General features: G+C 48.8%; 1 protein-coding gene across 3 annotated transcripts; it reads left to right on the top strand.

Moving 5' to 3' along the window:
• The first annotated feature begins 671 nt into the window (after nucleotides 1–671).
• On the top strand, nucleotides 672–16801 carry NFATC2IP (nuclear factor of activated T cells 2 interacting protein). Of its 3 annotated transcripts, XM_021672335.2 has the most exons (8): nucleotides 672–1049; nucleotides 1805–1877; nucleotides 4520–4637; nucleotides 6314–6394; nucleotides 6487–6673; nucleotides 9487–9631; nucleotides 9760–9869; nucleotides 14087–16801. In XM_021672335.2, exons 1-8 carry the CDS (start codon nucleotides 672–674, stop codon nucleotides 14243–14245), a joined length of 1251 nt encoding a protein of 416 aa, XP_021528010.1. In that variant the 3' UTR covers nucleotides 14246–16801. The 3 variants fall into 3 exon arrangements, with proteins under 3 accessions (XP_021528010.1, XP_064218673.1, XP_064218674.1); XM_064362603.1 differs by lacking the exons at nucleotides 9487–9631; nucleotides 9760–9869; XM_064362604.1 differs by lacking the exons at nucleotides 4520–4637; nucleotides 6314–6394; nucleotides 6487–6673; nucleotides 9487–9631.
• Nucleotides 16802–19371: the final 2570 nt, after the last annotated feature.

The raw sequence follows: 19371 nt of genomic DNA, 5'->3' as shown, positions 1-19371 counted from the left end.
GGTCAGGCTGTTCTTCAACTCCCGACCTCAGGTGATCCGCCTGCCTAGGAACCCAAAGTGCTGGGATTACAGGCGTGAGCCACCGCGCCCAATTTTTGCCTTCTTAGTGGAGACGCGGTTTCGCCACATTGGCCAGGCTGGACTCAAACTCCCGAGCTCAAGTGATCTGCCGCTTAAGCCTCTCAAAGTGCCGGGACTACAAGCGTAAGGCTCTGCGCCTGGTCATATCCGCAATTTCTACAAGGAATTCTCACTGTAGAAGAGAATTCTCACCAGGCCCGCCTTCCTCCTTCCGGAAGCCTTAGCGCTTGAGGACTACATTTCCCAGGACGCCCCGCTCCTAACCAATCAAGAAGACCGGTGTCTTGGATGGGCGGGTCCGGGAGAGGCTAGTCTGTGGAGAGGAGGCCCAGCCAATGGGTGAGGCCGACTGAATCGAAACCTACGCTGATTGCGCCGAGGTGATTGGAATCTTTGGCGCCTTGGTTTCAGTGGTGGACGCATGATGAGCGGGTACAGAGACCAATGAAAAGGCGGAAGGGCGGATCCCGCGCGTGTGGGCGTGAAGAGGTGCTAACGAGCAGGCTGTTTGTCCAATGAAAGGCGAAAGTCTCTGAAGTGGGCGGGGCGAGGCGAGAGGAGGCGGGCGTTGTGGTGGCGGAGCGTGTGCCATGGCGGAATCTGTGGGGAAGCGGGGCCGTTGGTCCCGAGGGAGCGGTGCCGGCCGAAGGGGTCGGGGCGGCCGGGGCCGGCGTCCTCGGGCTCAGCGGTCTCCAGCCCGGGGCACTCTGGACGTGGTGTCTGTGGACTTGGTCAGCGACAGCGATGAGGAAATTCTGGAGGTCGCCACTGCTTGCGGTGCAGCTGACGCGGTTGAGGTTGCGCCCCCGGAGACCCCCGGGCCGGCCGCGTCCCGGGATGACAGCGACAGTGACAGCGAAGGGGCGGACGCGCGGCCCGCAGGACCCCCGCGGGAGCCCGTCAGGCGGCGGCGCCGGCTGCTGCTGGATCCAGGGGAGGCGCCGCTTGTTCCGGTGTACTCGGGGAAGGTGCGGCCGGTCCCGGGGAAGGTGCGGCCGGTACCGGGGAGGGGACAGGCGGAAGGGCCAGGGGCTTGATCTCCAGGGAGGGGCCGGCGTTCGGGGACGGTAGGGCTGTAGGAGTGTTGAGGCTGGGGTTCTGGGGCTGGACCTGGGGTGCTAGGGTGTTGGAGGCAGGGAGAGACAGGGCTCCGGGACTTTCTGCAGACCGGGGTGGTGAAGGAGGTTGGGATGCATTGGAAGTTTAGGATTCCTAGGAGCTAGAGTCTTGAGGGCACAGGGAGGCTGAAGAGCTGGGGTTCCTGTGGATTTAGAGGGACTGGAAGGAACCGAAGCCGTTGGATTTTGAGGTTGGGGCCCATGGCTAATGAAGCCAGGGAGCTGAGGTATTGGAGGTTGGGGTCCATGCAGGTTCAGAGAGGACTAGGTTGCTCCAGGAGGCTGGGGTCCCCCGATGGTCGTGTGAGCTGGGGGGCTGGGAGTCCCTAAGAGTCTGTGATAGAGGGGCGGCTATTAACCTTGTTAAAAAGGACAAAACATACATCTTCAGAGTGCCTTAGGCAGACTGAGGAAAGGGTGAAGGGATTCCATTCTGAATCCTGAAGTATCTGGACTCCTAAGTCGCCAGGAGAGGGCCAAGGTGTCCGCGATCTTAGGAGGAATTTAGGAGCTCGGTGTCAGGGAAGAATTACCCCCAGGTTTTTCTTTCCGTAGAGGGAAGGACTTGACTTGGGCCTGACCCCTCTCCCTTCTTGTCTTTGCAGGTTAAAAGTAGCCTTCACCTTATCCCAGATGACCTATCCCTCCTGAAACTCTACCCTCCAGGGGCTGAGGAAGGTAAGGGAGGGCCTCAAGGGGAAGCACTAAGCGCTGGCTTCTCTTAGGAGTCTTCCTGGGGTTTATATTCCTGCAGTCACTTGTCTCCTGAGGCTCAAGAAAAGGGCATGGGAGAGGGGACTGCTGCGTCCTAGCCACAGGAGCTGGATTAACAGGCATAGTATGTGTTAATGTATACATTTCTGGTGCCACCCGCAGAGATGCTGATTCTGTAGTCCTTGGGGGCAGGAAAGGGGGAGGTGTTGAGTATCTGTGACATCTTGTTACATCTGCAGCAAGTTTCTTGGGAACACTGGAGCCAGCAGGGTCTTCTCTGAATCTTATCAGGGCTGCCCTTTGTCCTCCCCAAGTGATACTTTTTTTGAGATGGAGTTTCGCTCTTGTTGCCCAGGCTAGAGTGCAATGGCATGATCTTGGCTCACTGCAGCCTCCGCCTCCCGGGTTCAAGTGATTCTTCTGCCTCAGCCTCCCGAGTAGCTGGGATTACAGGCATGTACCACCACGCCTGGCTAATTTTGTATTTTTAGTAGAGATAGGGTTTCTCCATGTTGGTCAGGCTGGTCTTGAACTCCTAACCTCAAGTGATCTGCCCACCTCAGCCTCCCAAAGTGCTGGGATTACAGGCATGAGCCACTGCGCCCGGCCCAGTGATGCATTTTTTGCAAACAACTCAAGGGCAGAGAGTAGGAATCAAGTCTAATAAGGAAATAGTCCACTGGGCAAATGGAGACTTTGGACCAAGACTCTTATATCATAAGGGAGTATGGTGGGATGATTAAGGGCAGACAGGAGTCATCTAGCTTGGGTTTGAATCCCAGCTCTATCTCTTAATAGCTATGTGACCTTGGGCAAGTTTCTTTGTTTTTGTTTTTTGAGACAGAGTCCCGCTCTGTTGCCCAGGCTGGAGTACAGTGGCACCATCTCAGCTTACTGCAACCTCCATATCCCAGTTTCATGCGATTCTCCTGTCTCAGTCTCCTGAGTAGCAGGGATTACAGGGGCCTGCCGTCATGCCGGGCTAATTTTTGTATTTTTAGTAGAGATGGGGTTTCATCATGTTGGCCAGGCTGGTCTCGAACTCCTGACCTTAGCTGATCCACCCACCTCGGCCTCCCAAAGTGCTGGGATTATGGGCATGAGCCAACACGCCTGGCCTGGGCAAGTTTCTTAATTTCTCAATGCATCAATTTCCTCGTTAGGAAAGTGGGGATAGTAGTAGAACCCCTTTTAGTGCAGATTTTGGTGAGAATTAACAAAAGGGAATGTAGAGAGAGTGGTCTCTTGGCTAGGTATGTGGTTTAGGACAGTACCTAGGACACAGAAGTGCTATGTAAAAGGTACCTCTATTCCTGATACTCAAAACGTGGACCCAGCTGTATATGGCATTTTTTGGAAGCTTGCTAGAAATGCAGGATTGACCGGGCACAGTGCCTCACAACTGTAATCCCAGCACTTTGGGAGGCTGAGGCGGGAGGACTGCTTGAGCCCAGGAGTTTGAGACCAGCCTGTGCAACATGGTGAGACCTTGTTTGTACAAAAATAAAAAATTAAAAATTAACCAGGCATGGTGATGTGTACTTGTAGTTCTAGCTACTCAGGAGGATGAGATGGGAGAATCACTTGAGCCCAGGAAGTCGAGGCTGCAGTGAGCCATGATCATGCCATTGCACTCCAACCTAGGTGACACAGTAAGACTTGGGTCTCAAAAAAAAAAAAAGCAGAATCACAGGCCTCTGGCAGCTGTCATATTTAGTTAGAAGAGGATTTCATGACTTCAGCATTACTGACATTTTTTGGACTGGAAAATTCTTTGGTGTTGGAAGCTGTTCTGTACATTGTAAAAGTTTCGTGGCATCCTGACTTCCATCCCTCGGAAATATTACACCTTAGCCCCCTCACCCTCCACATTTTGATAAGCAAAATTTTCTCTAGACATTGCTACATGTCCCCTCGGAGGCAAAATTGTGCCTGGTTGAGAGCCACTGATCTTGGGTTTCTTACCATTTTTAATTTTCATAGTATTTATTTTTGTGGTTTGTGATGATCCTTTATTGATGGCAGGCAAATGGACAGAAATTTCTGTATTATAGAAAATAATACCTGGTTTCTTTTCATGAGAAATTTAAGTTGATATGAGCGATCTTTTTTTTTTTTTTTTTTGAGGTGGAGTTTCACTCATGTTGCCCAGGCTAGAGTGCAATGGTGCGACCTCGGCTCACTGCAACCTCTGCCTCCCGGGTTCAAGCGATTCTCCTGCCTCAGCCTCCTGAGTAGCTGGGATTACAGGCATGCGCCACCATGCCTGGCTAATTTTGTATTTTTAGTAGAGACGAGGTTTCTCCATGTTGGTCAGACTGGTCTTGAACTCCCGACCTTAGGTGATCCTCCCACCTTGACCTCCCAAAGTGCTGGGATTAGAAGCATGGACCACCGCGCCCAGCCAATATGAGCGATCTTTATACTAATAGCAGTCGCATCCCCTGCCGCCTTTCCAGATATTATCATTTGGCTCTGTGTGTACCAGGGGCTCCATGGTCTCCTCCTTTCCAGGGACCTTCTTGAAGCCTCTGACTTGTTTCTCCTTGGCCTTCGCTGGCCTCCCTTGGCTAAACCCCTTCTACTTTCTCTTCTTCTGCCTTCAGAGGTGGAGCTGGCAGATTTGAGTGGTCTCTACCATGAGGACTCCCCATCACCAGGATCTCCCTGGAAGACAAAGCTGAGGACTAAGGATAAAGAAGAGAAGAAAAGGACAGAGTTTCCGTGAGTGAGGCCAGGGCCCTTGGGCCCTGGGAGCAGGAAATGAGTTGGAGGGGTAAGCTGAGGTAGGCAGGACCCTTGGGTGACTCCTAAAAGGGTAAGAAGAAGGGATAGAAGGACTGTTGAGGTTCATGTGGAGATTGAAGTGCTTGGGAAAAGAGGTGGCTTACTCCAGAGGGTGACAGTGAACCTTTCAGGACCACCCTTGGGAGTGGATTCTCAGACTCTAGTAATGCCAGTTTAAGGTGTGGTTCCAATCCAGCTTCCCTGTCCTCTCCATGCTTCTCTTTCTTCATCTATAAAACCCTGTTTTATAGCCTGGGCAACATAGAGAGACCCTGTACACACACACACACACACACACACACACACACACACACACACAGACACAAATTAGCCTGGCATGGTGGTGCATACTTGTAGTCCCAGCTGTTCCGGAGGCAGAGGTGGGAGGATTGCTTGATCCCAGGAGTTGGAGGCTGCAGCAAGCAATGATTGTGCCACTGTACTCCAACCTGGGGAACAGAGTGAGACCTTGTCTCTAAAAAGCAAACAAACAAACAAAAACCCCCAAATCCAGGGATAATAGTGGCATTTGTGTCAATGAATTGCTGAGTCAATCAAGAGTTAACATTTGGCTGGGTACAGTGGCTCTTGCCTGTAATCCTAGCACTTTGGGAGACTGAGGGGAGTAGATCACTTGAGCCCAGGAGTTCAAGACCAGCCAGGGCAACACTGGACATATGGTAAGTGCTTATTCTCTATCAGATATTATTGGATATTTTCCTGGAAGTGGTTTAATCTCAAAAGTGAGGCATTTTCTTCCTTAATATTTGAATATTTCAATGGTACACAGTGTCATTTTTATGTAAATTGCATATTACATTTTTATGTAAATATAAAAATAATGCTGACTGGTCACAGTGGCTCATGCCTGTAATCCCAGCACTTTGGGTGGCTGAGGCTGGTGGATCATGAAGTCAAGCGATTGAGACCATCCTGGTCAACATGGTGAAACCCCTTCTTTACTAAAAAATACAAAAATTAGCTGGACATGGTGGCAGGTGCCACTACTTGGAGGCCACTACTCGGAGGCTGAGGCAGGAGAATTGCTTGAACCCGGGAGGTGGAGGTTGCAGTGAGCTGAGATTGCGTCCTTGCACTCCAGCCTGGGCAACAGAGCAAGACTCTTGTCTGAAAAAAAAAAAAAATTCCTCAGGCTTTCCTGCTCCCCTACCCCTGCCTTTCAGTGAAATGGGGCTCCCTTTTTATTTTTTAAATGTATTTTTACGTTTTTAGAGATAGAATTTCATTCCATTGCCCAGGCTGGAGTGCAGTGGCGTGATCGTAGCTCGTTGCAGCCTCAAATTCCTGGGTTCAAGCAATCCTCCCACCTCAGCCTCCTGAGTAGCTGGGACTACAGCTGTGTGCCACCATGCCTGGCTAATTTAAAAAAATTTTTTTTGTAGAAGTAGGGTCTCCCCATCTTGCCCAGCCTGGTCTTGGACTCCTGGGCTTGAGCGATCCTCCTGGCTCAGCCTCCCAGAGTGCTGGGATTACAGGTGTGAGCCATTGCGTCCGACTATGCTGCTTTCGATTGTCCAGGAATCTGGTTTCTAGGGATTTGTGGGGCCAGGCTCTCTCCACTGCCTCCATCTTGCCTTCTCTTGCTTCTGCAGGAATCAGGACAGCTCTCCTCTGCCCCAGTCTTCACAAAGGACCAAAAGCAGAAAGCATACTCGGGCACTCGAGAAATTAAGGTGCCAAGCGCAGGGGCTCTGGCTGGGATGGAAAAGGGCAGTTTGGGAGGGTGGCTGACTCCAGCTGACCCAGAGTCCTGTCTGCACCGCAGGGAGGTGAACAAGCGCCTCCAGGATCTCCGTTCTTGCCTGAGCCCCAAGCCACCTCAGGGCCAAGACCAACAGGGCCAAGAGGATGAAGTGGTCTTGGTGGAAGGGCCCATCCTCCCAGAGGCTCCCCGACTCTTCCCGCTCAAAATCCGGTGCCGGGCTGACGTGATCAGGTTTCCTGTCAGAATGGTGAGTGCCTGAGGCCCGTGGGAGAAGGACCCAGGAGATGCCTCTAGAGAGATGGTGGTGTCCAGCAGGGGTGTCCTGGCAGAAGGGACTGTATCATCCTTTTCCCAGCCTGCTCTCTGGAGCTGCCTGTCATTCTTTTCAGTCCTTCATGCCTTCACTCTTTTTGTTTCCTCTGTCTGCCTTTTCCCAATGCTCCCCTCTCTTTCTGGCAAACTTTCTACCCATTCTTCAAGGCTCCACATAAGCATCCTGTGTCTTTCTTTTTCTTCAAAAAGTGGTTTCACTATGTCCAGGTTGGTTCTGAACTCCTGGGCTCAAGCGATTGTCCCTCATTGGCCTCCCAAAGTGCTGGGATTTCAGGTATGAAGCATCTTATTTATTTATTTATTTATTTATTTGCGACAGAGTCTCGCTCTGTTGCCAGGCTGGAGTGCAGTGGCTGGTGCAATCTTGGCTCACTGCAACCTCCACCTCCCAGGTTCAAGAGATTCTCCTGCCTCAGCCTCCCACGTAGCTGGGACTACAGGTGAGCGCCACCCCGCCCAGCAAATTTTTGCATTTTCAGTAGAGACCGGGTTTCACCATGTTGGCCATGATGGTCTCGATCTCTTGACCCCGTGATCCACCCGCCTTGGCCTCCCAAAGTGCTGGGATTACAGGCATGAGCCGCTGCACCTGGCCACATCTTGTCTTCTAAGAAGTTTTTTTTTTTGGAAGTCCTTCCTACTTTCCCTCCTAGGACCTTGGGCTTGCCTCTTGGGCTTGCTCTCACTGTCCTGGACAGAGCAGATGCCACTCAGTCACCCTGAGCTTCCCCAGCTTCCTGGTCAAGCCTGATAGTTTTGTAGGGATGACCCTGTTTCAACACCAAGAATGATAACAGATGTTTACCATTACTGATGCATTGTGTATCATTCAAGCAACTAAGCCAGAGGTTGCTAACTGGCAGCCCATGGCTTTTTCAACAGTGTGTCTGCTTTCTTTGTCCTGTAGACTTTTATTTTATTTTATTATTTTATTTTTATTTTTTGAGACGGAGTCTCGCTCTGTCACCCAAGCTGAAGTGCAGTGGCATGATCCTGGCTCACTGAAACCTTTGCCTCCCAGGTTCAGGCGAGTCTCTTGCCTCAGCTTCCTGAGTAGCTGAGACTGCAGGTGCCCCCCACCACACCCGGCTAATTTTTGTATTTTTAGTAGAGATGGGGTTTCACCATGTTGGTCACACTGGTCTTGAACTCCTGATCTCAAGTGATCCACCTATCTCGGCCTCGCAAAGTGCTAGGATTAGAGATGTGAGCCACCATGCCTAGCCGATTTTATTTTTGAAACATAGAGATGGGGGCCAGGCATGGTGGCTCATGCCTGTAATCCCAGCACTTTGGGAGGTCAAGGTGAGAGGATCACTTGAGGCCAGGAGTTTAAGACCAGCCTGGACAAAATAGTGAGACCTTGTCTCTACTAAAAATAAAAAAATTAGCCAGGCATGGTGGCGCACACCTGTAGGCCCAGTGACTTGGGAGGCTGAGGCAGGAGGATCTTCTGAGTCCAGGAGTTGGAGGCTGCAGTGAGCTGTGCTTGTGCCACTGCACTATAGCCTGGGTGACAGAGCAAGACCCTGTCTCCAAAAAAACAAACAAAAAAAAATAGAGATGGGATCTTGCTTTGTTGCTCAGGCTGATCTTGAATTCCTGACCTCAAGCAAGCCTCTAACCTCTGTCTGCTAAAGTGCTGAGGTTATAGGTGTGAGCCACCATGCCTGGCAAAGTGCTTTAAAAATATACAAGTTTGTTGTCATCTTTGTGATGGGTGATTTCATACAAAGGTCCAGATTTCTGGCCGGGTATGATGGCTCATGCCTGTAATCCCAGCACTTCAGGAGGCTGAGGTGGGTGAATCACCTGAGGTCAGGAGTTCGAGACTGGCCTGGCCAACATCTTAAAAACCCTGTCTCTACTAAAAATACAAAAATTAGCCAGTTGTGGTGGTGGGTGCCTATAATTCCAGCTGCTTGGGAAGCTGAAGCAGGAGAATAGCTTGAACCTGCAGGGCAGAGGTTGCAGTGAGCCAAAATTGTGCCTCTTCACTCCAGTCTGGGTGGAAGAGCAAGACTGTGCCTTGAAAAAAAAAAAAAAAGGATCTGGATTTCTGACTTCTCTTAAAAAATAGGAAGATTCAGCCAGGCATGTTGGCTCATGCCTGTAATACCTATATTTGGGAGGCCGAGGCGAGTGGATCACCTGAGATCAGGAGTTTGAGACCAGCCTGGCCAACATGATGAAACCCTGTCTCTACTAAAAATATAAAAAATTAAGCAGGTGTAGTGGTGAGCACCTGTAATCCCAGCTACTCAGGAGGCTGAGGCAGGAGAATTGCTTGAACCCAGGAGGCAGAAGTTGCATTGAGCCATGATCATGCCACTGCACTCCAGCCTGGGCAACAAGAGTGAAACTCTGTCTCAAAAAAAAAAAGAGAAAAATAGGAAGATGTAGTCACACTGGCCCACGTTCCCACACAGTGCCAATCAACTGGAGCTGCGTAACAGCTAGCCTGTCTGGGTGGCATGTGAGTTCCAGTTTGCTGCAATCCCCACCACCCCTTTCTTTGTCCTAACCTATGGCTGCTGTATTTCTTTGTGTTACTTGCCAGTATCCCTTGCTAACACGATTTTATTCTATACCTTACCGGGTAAATACAATGAAATCACAGCTGAGGAGCTTAGCAAGTAGCTAAGGCCAGAACTTGTGTTTGGTGGTGGTGGTGTGGGGGTGGATTTTGATGCAGGAAGACCTCTTTTGCTTTTTGTCCCATCCTAGTCGGAGCCCCTGCAGAGTGTGGTGGACCACATGGCTGCCCACCTTGGGGTGTCCCCAAGCAGGATCCTTTTGCTCTTTGGAGAGACAGAGCTATCCCCTACTGCCACTCCCAGGACCCTAAAGCTTGGAGTGGCTGACATCATTGGTGAGAGGAAGGCAGGGAGGTGGGACCTTGAGACGTTTGCCAGGGGAAGGGGATATGGGGAGAGGTTCAGCACGGGCCCTGCTTCCAAGCCCCGACTTAGCCTGGCTTCCTGATTCTGCCTCCCACAGACTGTGTGGTACTAGCAAGTTCTCCAGAGGCCACAGAGACATCCCAACAGCTCCAGCTCCGGGTGCAGGGGAAGGAGAAACACCAGACGCTGGAAGTCTCACTGTCTCGAGTGAGTGGGAGGGATGGCTCTCCGCACCCCCACTGTGTCCTCTGCCACCTCTCGTCTCTCTTGTCAGTTAATGGAGAATGGAGTTCCCTAATCTTGACTTGCAGGAGACACTGCCCTCCATGTTCTTGGGTTCCCAGCCATCCTAGGCAGTGGGAAAACCCATTGTTCACCTTCCCTCCCTGCTTCTGCTGGCACTCTCTGCCCTAGTCTGGGTGCCCCCTCAGTCTCCTGACTCCTTCTGATTAAAACAGAAAGGACCCTTGGACAGTAATCAATAAAACCCATCAAAATAACAACAAAGGCCACGTGGCTAAGTGCCAGATCCCATGCTGAGGATTTCCTCACATTCAGGATCTTACTTAATTTCACAGCAATCTGATGTGGGAAACCACTGTTGTTATCCTCATTCGGCAATAAGAGGACTGAATTCTAGAGAGGTGGAATAAGCAACTTGCTGAAGTCATTTTTTTTTTTTTTTGAGACGGAGTCTTGCTCTGTCACCCAGGCTGGAATGCAATGGCATGATCTTGGCTCACTGCAACCTCTGCCTTCTGGGTTCAAGTGATTCTCCTGCCTCAGCCTCCAGAGTAGCTGGGATTTACAGGTGCTCGTGGCCGGCTAATTTTTGTATTTTTAGTAGAGACGGGGTTTCTCCATGTCGGTCAGACTGGTCTCAAACTCCCGACCTCAAGTGATCCACCCGCCTCGGCCTCCCAGAGTGTCGGGATTACAGGCGTGAGCCACCGTGCGCAGCCTATATTCACTTCTTAAGGCCACTGCAACAAAATACGCAAACTGGGTGGCTTAAAACGATAGAAACTTCTTCCCTTACACTTTGGAGGCGAGAGGTCTGAAATCAAGGTGTTGGCAGGGCCTCGTTCCCTCTGAGACTCTGGGTGGAAACCTTCCTTACCTCTTTGTAGCTTCTGCTAGTGACCAGAGTTCCTTGGCTTGAAGCTGTGTCACTCCAGTCTCTGCCTCTGTGATCACGTGCTGTTCTCCGTGTGTCTCTGTCTGTGTTCTCTCTTCTTGGAGGGACATAGGTCATGTTGGGCTACCCCACCCTAACCAAGCATGACCTCATCTTAACTTGATTATATCCACAAAGTCCCTACTTCCAAATAAGGTCACATTCACATTTACCAGGGATTAGGACCACAAAATACCTTTTCAGGCAATACAGTTCTCATGGCCTTCCCATTTTCAAAATATATTCATCCCATTCTAACATCCCAGCATCAACTCTTAAGTCCAAAATCTCACTCAACTCAAGAATCAACTCAAGAAGTCCCAATCTTATTTTCTAAATCATTAAATCAGTTTGGGATGAGACTTTGTATGGTTCATTCTGGGACAAAATTCCTCTCTCTCTGTGGACCCGTAAAATCTAGAAAATAAGTATTGGCTTCCAAAAGATGGGACAGACATAGGATAAACATTCCCATTTCAAAAGGGAGAAATTGGGCCAGGTGCAGTAGCTCACACTTATAATCCCAGCATCTGTAGTCCCAGCTCCCCAGGAGGCTGAGGCAGGATTGCTTGAGCCTGGGCGATTGAAGCTATAGTGAGCCATGATTGTGCCACCTTTATTGGAAACTTTTATTCCAGTTACCAGTAACACATTCCTCATTTCCTACAGAGACCTCACCAGAAACACCTTTAATATTCATATTTCTAGCAGCCTTCTGTTCATAACAATATATGTATCCTCTTAAGATGATAGGAGCTTTCTCTGTACCCGTCCTCTTCTGGAGCCTGCAGCGACATTCCCTTTAAAGTCCATATTTCCACCAGCAATCTCTTCAAGGCAGTCTAGGTTTTTTTCTAACATGCACCTCAAAATTCTTCTAGCTTTGGCCAGGCGTGGTGACTCACACCTGTAATCCCAACACTTTGGGAGGCCAAGGTGGACAGATTGCTTGAGCTCAGAAGTTCAAGACCAACCTGGGTAACATAGTGAAACCCTGCCTCTACAAAAAAATACAAAAATAAGCCCAGCATGCTAGCGCATGCCTATAGTTCCAGTTACTGAGGAGGCTGAGGTGTGAGGATTGTTTGTGCCTGGGAGATTGAGGCTGCAGTGAGCTGAGATTGTGCCACTGTACTCCAGCCTGGGGGACAAAGCAAGACCCTATCTCAAAAAAAAAAAAAAAATTCTTTCAGCCTTGATCCAATTCCAAAGCCACTGTTACATTTAACCATTTATTCCAGCAGCACCCCTCTTTTTTGTATTTTGACTTTTGTAACAAAGTACCACAAATTGGGGGGCTTAAAACAAATTGGGTGGCTTCCCTCTCATTGTTCTGGAGGGAAGAAGTCTGAAATCAAGATGTTAGCAGAGCCAGGGTCTCTGAAGATATGGGGGAAGAAAACAAATAAGGTTTTTTCTTTCTTTCTTTTTTTGTTTTTTTAAAAAGACAAGGTCTGTCTGTGTTGTCCAGGCTGGAGCGCAGTGGTGCGATCATGGCTTACTATAACCTCAAACTCCTGGGCTTAAGTGATCCTTCCACCTCAGCCTCCTGAGTAGCTGGGACTAGGATGTGTGCCATTACCCTTGGTTAATTTTTAAAATTATTTTCTGTAGATGGGGGTCTCACTATGTTGCCCGGGCTGGACTCAAACTCCTGGGCTCAACTGATCCTCCCACCTTAGCCTCCCAAAGTGCTGGGATTATAGGCGTGAGCCACTGTGCCTGGCCCCGTCCTTGGGTTTAATTTACTAGAGCACCTCGCAGAACTCATGGAGACACTTACTTATGTTTACTGGTTTATTATAAAAGGATGTTACAAGGGATACAAATGAAGAGATGCATAGGGCACAGCATGGGAAAAGGGCGCAGAGCTTCCATACCTTGCCTGAGCACCACTCTTGAGGAACCACCACATGGTCAACTGCTGGGAAGCTCTCCAAAAACCCTGTCCTCTGGATTTTTATGGAAGATTTGTTATATAGGCATGACTGATTAAACCACTGGCCATTGGGGGTAACTCAACCTTCACGCTCTCTCTCCTTTTTAGAGGTTGGGGGTGAGGGTGGGAAAAAGTCCCAACTCTCTTATCCTACCTTGGTCTTTCTAGTGACTGTCACCATTCCTGAAGCTCTCTGGGGGCTGCCAGGCACCAGTCAACTCATTAGCATGCAAAAAGATACTTAACTCTTTGAAGAGCCCAAGGATTTTAGGATTTTAGGATTTTATACCAGGAAACATACAAAGACCAAATATATATTTGATAACATCATGCAGTCTCTCAGGGACTCTTCGTGGAACCTGCCTTGTCTCTTCTTGGCTCCTGCCAGCGACCCGCAGTCCTTGGTGTTCTTGGCTTACAGGTGCACTCCATTCTGCCTCTGTCATCACGTGTGCTCTCCCCTCATGTCTGTGTTTCTGTGTCTGTTTCATGAGTATACCAGTCCCAGGCCAGTGCAGGGGCTCAAGCCTGTCATCCCAGCACTTTGGGAGGCCAAAGCGGGTTGATCACCTGAGCTCAGGAAGTTTGAGACCGGCCTGGTAACATAGAGAAACTCTGTCTCTACCAAAAATGCAAAAATTTAGCTGGGTGTGGTGGCCTGTGTCTGTAGTCACAGCTACTCAGGAGGCTGAGGCAGGAGAATCGCTTGAACCTAGGAGGCGGAGGCTGCATTGAGCGGTCTACCAGTCCCCTAGCATTAGCACTCATCCTAATCCAGTACAACCTCAACTTGTTTCCATCTGCAAAGGCCCCATGTCCAAATCACATCACATTCACACTTACCAGGGGTAAAGACCTCAAGGTGTCTTCTCTGGGGGACATAACATAATGGTTTTTTAAGGTCCTGTGTCTAGTAGGTGGGAGAGCCTGCCCTCCAGCTCGGCTCAGCCTCACTCTAGAGTCTGGGCTCTCTTATTGGTACACGCCTCCATTTCATAGAGGAGGAGGCCGAGCCTAGGAGGACTTGCCTAGCTTGAAGCCTACACTCCTAAGCCTTGGGCTCGTGGCCCCCACCCTCTGCCTGAGCAACTTGGAACCCAGAGGGATGAGGGGATTTGTCCCAGCTCCCAGGGACGAGCCAGCTAGGCTGGCTTTTTTGTCCTCTCAAGTTTCCCCTCATGGGGCCCTGACTTTATTGTCCCCACCCCCCCGACTTCCCTGTCCCAAGTTCCCTGTTTGTCCCTATAGGATTCCCTCCCCAACCCCGTTTTCATGCTCTGACGTCCATTTTCGTTCCTCTCCATCCAGGATTCCCCTCTCAAGACCCTTATGTCCCGCTACGAGGAGGCCATGGGGCTCTCGGGACAGAAGCTCTCCTTCTTCTTTGATGGGACAAAGCTTTCAGGCAGGGAGCTGCCGGCTGACCTGGGCATGGAATCTGGGGACCTCATTGAGGTCTGGGGCTGACACCCCCATCCCTGTTTGAAGGCCCAGCTTGGACTTGGGGAGAATGATTCCCCCTTTTTGCCCCATAAGGGCTAGCAGAAGCTGAGGTAGAACTTACCTTTAAGCTGCAGCAAAATCAAGGAGTGACCTTTGTCCCCTCTCCTGTTGACCCCCGTTTAGAGCCGTTAGCCACTTGGTGAGTTCTGTGGGTGTTGTTGCTCTGGGTGGCCTGTGGCTCCATCTACAAGTCATACTGGATTTTGCAGCCTTGTGATATGGAGATGTCCCCTCACCCTTCCCCTTTCACCATCATCCCCCTACCCTCACGGAAATGTCTGCTCTATGAAACTATGCACATACTGAAAGTAAGTTGAAATAAATGAGGGTTGGGTACGAGCTTCCAGGCCTGGGATTTACACCATGCCTAGCCCAGCAGAGGCCTTAGTCCCATCTGAGGCTTGGGACTGACATTTGCTTGAGGCTCATACACTGGTGTGGTTGCCTGGCTTGCAGGAAATGACCAAGCTCACACATGTTGGCTGAAGCGTAAGCAGACAACTGGGGGACTCTTTTGAAGGGTAAAGGTGGTGGATTCTCAGCCCAGGTGTCTTCCTCACCCCAGGACCCTTCAGAGCCACCCTTTCTAGTTTACACTTCCTGGTGCACGCATTTAAGGCATAACAGCACATTCAGCCCTTTGGTTTTGGATCTCAGGAATACAGTCCCATGTGAGGATTCTCTGGTTTTATGGCTTTTTTCCATTTCTTTATACCATCCTCTCCCATAAGCACCCATGTCTTTAAATATGAATGTATTATTGTAAAATACCAAATTTCATGTGTGAATATGTGCTTTTACTGTACATAGTGCTATTGTTCAATAGGTCTTATGCCATTTTCACCCAATGTGTGTTTAGATATAGCCCTATTGCCTCTTCTAGAAATGCGCCATTGCTTTTACCTGCCATGTGGCACTCCACAGTGTCAATTGCAATTTACACACATGGCCTAAAGTGGGGGACACCTGGGTGCTTCCGACCCATCGGCACTGGATACAAGGCCACGATAAACATCCTTTCGTGTGTCCCCTTCTGTGCTTGTGTGAAACATTCACTGGAATATGTACCCAGGATGGGCTTACAGGTCATAGAGATCAGTTTCTTTATGGTTTTCCAGATTTTTCTTTAGAATGGTGACTGACCCTCCTACTTGAGGCCGCCCATTTCTCCTCATCCTCGCCAGCACTTGTATTGCCGGACTTCCTAATTTTTGTCAGTCTGATGGGTAGATAGCGGTGCTGTGCTTTAATGTAGATTCATCTGATCGGCATTCATTTGGGGAATTTTTTCACCTATCAGCATTTTTTCACCTATCAGCCTTTCTGGTTTCCCTTTCTGTGCTTTGCCCATTTTTTCTTGGGGTTTCTTATCTTTTTTGGTTTATTTTCAGGAGTGGCTTGTACATTCCTGGGCAACTGCAAATAACTCCAAGAATGCATATTTGGGCTGGGCATGGAGGCTCACACCTGTAATCCCAGCACTTTGGGAGGCCGAGGTGGGAGGATTGCTTGAGCCCAGGAGTTCAAGACCAGCCTGGGCAACATAGTGAGACCTCGTCTGTACAAAAAAAAAAAAAAAAAAAAAATGTAAAGGGGGGAAAAATGGAAAATTTCTGTGTATCTAAGGGTATCCTTCACTGATAAGAAATTCTTAATTTTGACTGGGTGTGGTGGCTCACACCTGTAATCCCAGCTACTGGGGAGGCTGAGGAAGGAGGATCACTTGAACCTGGGAGGTGGAGGTTGCAGTGAGTCGAGATCACATCAGTGCACTTCAGCCTGAGTGACAGAGCGAGACTCTGTCTCAAAAAAAAAAAAGAAAGAAATTCTTAATGTAGACAGTATGAACTATCATCCTGCAGCTGGTTGCTTTTTGATTGCTTATTTAATAGCGTTAAGATATTTTACATTTTCTCCTATTAGCTCTTCAGCTTTTCCTTTCATACTGAGAATACTACACAGGACTGAAAGCTAGCCGGAACACACAGGGCTGGCGCCTTGGCGGCATCTGTTCTCAACAGTCAGGCACTTCTTCTGATAGGTTAATGCTGGGCTATACTGGTTGCTAAATATTAAATATTACTTTAAAACTATTTGAGATGCACTTTTGTACTCAGGAGGTTGAGTCAGGAGGATCGCTTGAGCCCAGGAATTTGAGACCAGTTTGGGCAATACAGCGAGACCTTGTCTCTTAAAAAAAAAAAAATCCAGTGAAATGCGCCTTTGCATATGAGATCCAAGTTTCACTTTTTGTCATATAATGAGCCAGTTTTCTCATTAATGTCTACTAAAAAAAAAGCCATCAATCTTTCTCTGATACTTGCATGATTGTAACAAAAGTATGTCAACTTCTTAAAATGTTTTGTTGGAATGTCGCATTCCTTTGACTTTGATGACATTAAAATCATCCATAACATGGTACAGTCTCCACTTTTTCAGCTTTTTAAATGTCCATTAATAAGTTTGAATATGTTAAAATTATATATTTAGCCTCAACAGAATAAATGGCAATATGTTTAACTTGTGTATACTGCAGGATTTTTGTCCTTGTGGCCCTCATGTGACCCCCACTAAAATCCTTGTGAGAAAGATCGTTAGTTATTCCTTTATATCCATTCTTCCTCCTTCTGTGGTACTAGAACCCATGGTTTTTAGTGAAGCACAGAGATACTCAGAATAGACAGTGGCTGGGTAGGGGGCACACACCTGAAATCCTATCTAGTACCCTGGGAGGCTGAGGTGGGAGGATCCCTTGAATCCAGGAGGTTGAGGTTGCAATGAGCTATGGTTGTGCCAACCCCTTCCAGCCTGGGCAACAGATCAAGACCCTGTCTCCAAAAAAAAAAAAAAAAAAAAAAATTTAGAGTACTTCTTGGCCTCCATTGTAGCTAGATGTAGCCAGTGCCAATACAGGCTCCTGGGGTGTAAGTGGAGTAAGGTACCACTTCCCAAAAGTGTGCATAGCAGGCAACTTGTACCCTCTCCTTTGCTTGCCTCCTGCCTTACTGGAAGTGGAGCAGCCCTACTGACTTGAGGTGACCTCTGGAACAGAAGCCACACGGGCCAGGACAGTGAGAGAAGGTGCCTGGATCACAACATTCATATAGCACCTCATTGGCCTGGCAGTGCTGACCTCTGAGCTTTCCCGTGAAAGAGGGACTGCTGTCCCTCTTAAAATCACAGTTATTTTAGGGTTTCTGTCATTTATAACTAAGTCCAGTTCTAATTCCAGGATGTCGCTATTGCAGGCAACGTTGTAGTGATCCCTTTGGGGTACCTTTGTGGGATTTTTCTCGGGAGCTTCCATCTGGGAGTGGAATCACTGGTCACTAATTCTTGAATACTGTCAGATTGCTAACCAAAGTGCCTGTACCTCTTTACATGTCCCCTAGCAAGTGCTGGAAGGTTCCAGTTTCCTCATACCTTCCCCTGAGTTAATCTGGGAAGGATATGGGATAGAGCACTCATTGTAAAAGAGTTTGCATTTCTTCTATGATGAGATCGTTCATCCTTTCACATGTCTAAAAGAATCTCTAGGGTGATCTTTCTTTCTTTCTTTCTTTTTTTTTTTTTTTTGAGATAAGGTCTTCTATCATCCAGGCTGGAGTGCAGTGGCACGATCTCAGCTCACTGCAACCTCTGCCATCTGGGCTCAAGTGATCCTCCTACCTCAGTCAGCCTCCTGATTAGCTGGGGACACATGCCAGCATGCCCAGAAAATTTTTTTTTTTGGTATCTTTTATAGAGGCGGGATCTTGCTATGTTGCCCAGGTTGGTCTTGAACTGCTGAGCTCAAGCAGTCTGCCTGCCTCTGCCTCCCAAAGTGCTGGGATTATAGGTGTGAGCCATCATGCCCAGCCTTGTTTTGTTTTCTTGAGATACACTCTTGCTCTGTCACCCAGGCTGGAGTATAGTGGTGCTGTCATAGCTCACTTCAGCCTTGACCTTGTGGACTCAAGCAGTCCTCCCACCTCAGTCTCCTGATTAACTGGGACTACAGGTGTAGGACACCACACCTGTTAATTGTTAAATTTTTATGTAGAGATGGAATCTCCCTAGGTTGCCCAAGCTGGTCTGGAACTCCTGGCCTCAAGCAGTTCTCCTGCCTCTGCCTCCCAAAGTGCTGTCATTATAGGCGTGAGCCACTGCACCTGGCCCTGGATGTTCTTTCTCAAACTCCTGATTAGAGACCCTTGAAACTTTAATGTGCCTTTACTAAGTGCCACATACCAACCTTGGCGCTTTTCATAACCTCATTCATCCTCAGAGCAATCCTGTGAGATTAGTGTTCTTATTCCCATTTTACAGAAGAAAAACAGAAGCTTGGGGCCGGGCACAGTGGCTCATGCCTGTAATCCCAGCACTTTGGGAGGCTGAGGCGGGCGGATCTCCTGAGGTCAGGAGTTTGAGGCCAGCCTGGCCAACATGGAGAAACCCCACCTCTACTAAAAATACAAAAAAATTAGTTGGCCGTGGTGGTGGTGGTCACCTGTAATCCCACTTACTCGGTAGGCTGAGGCAAGAGAATCCCTTGAACCTGGGAGTTGGAGGTTGTAGTGAGCCGAGATTGTGCCATTGCACTCTAGTCTGGGTGACAGAGCGGGACTCCGTCTCAAAAAAAAAAAAAAAAAAAATATATATATATATATATATATATATATATATATATATATATATATATATATATCTATCTTGGATGGGCTGCAGTGGCTCACGCCTGTAATCCCAGCACTTCAGGGGGCTGAGGTAGGAGGATCATTTGAGGCCAGGAGTTCCAGACCAGCCTGAGCAACCTAGCACAACCGCATCTCTACAAACAAAAAAATTACCAAGTGTGTGGTGCATGCCTGTCGTCCCAGCTACTCAGGAGGCTGAGGTGGGAGGATTGCTTGAGCCCAGAAGTTCGAGGCTGTAGTGAGCTGTGATTGCACCACTGCACTCCAAGCCTGGGCAATAGAGCGAGATCCCATTTCAAAAAAAAAAAAGTCTCTTACTTGGTGTCTGACGCTTTGACACAGTAGTATTCTAACAAATGTTTGTTGAATGATTAAACTGTCTCAAAGAATCCCACCACCATCCATCTCTGCACA

This window comes from Aotus nancymaae, unplaced genomic scaffold, assembly GCF_030222135.1.
Source record: "Aotus nancymaae isolate 86718 unplaced genomic scaffold, 86718_ANA_hifiasm-v0.15.2.pri h1tg000049l, whole genome shotgun sequence".
Classification (NCBI taxonomy): Eukaryota; Metazoa; Chordata; class Mammalia; order Primates; family Aotidae; genus Aotus; species Aotus nancymaae.
This window is presented reverse-complemented; position numbering and strand designations above follow the sequence as displayed.

Excerpts from the sequence above, each read along its gene's own strand:
- NFATC2IP (XM_021672335.2), top strand. The coding sequence starts at position 672 with ATGGCGGAATCTGTGGGGAAGCGGGGCCGTTGGTCCCGAGGGAGCGGT. Across the intron at positions 1,878-4,519 it reads CCCTCCAGGGGCTGAGGAAG|AGGTGGAGCTGGCAGATTTG; the intron begins GTAAGGGAGGGC and ends TTCTGCCTTCAG. Across the intron at positions 6,395-6,486 it reads CGGGCACTCGAGAAATTAAG|GGAGGTGAACAAGCGCCTCC; the intron begins GTGCCAAGCGCA and ends TCTGCACCGCAG.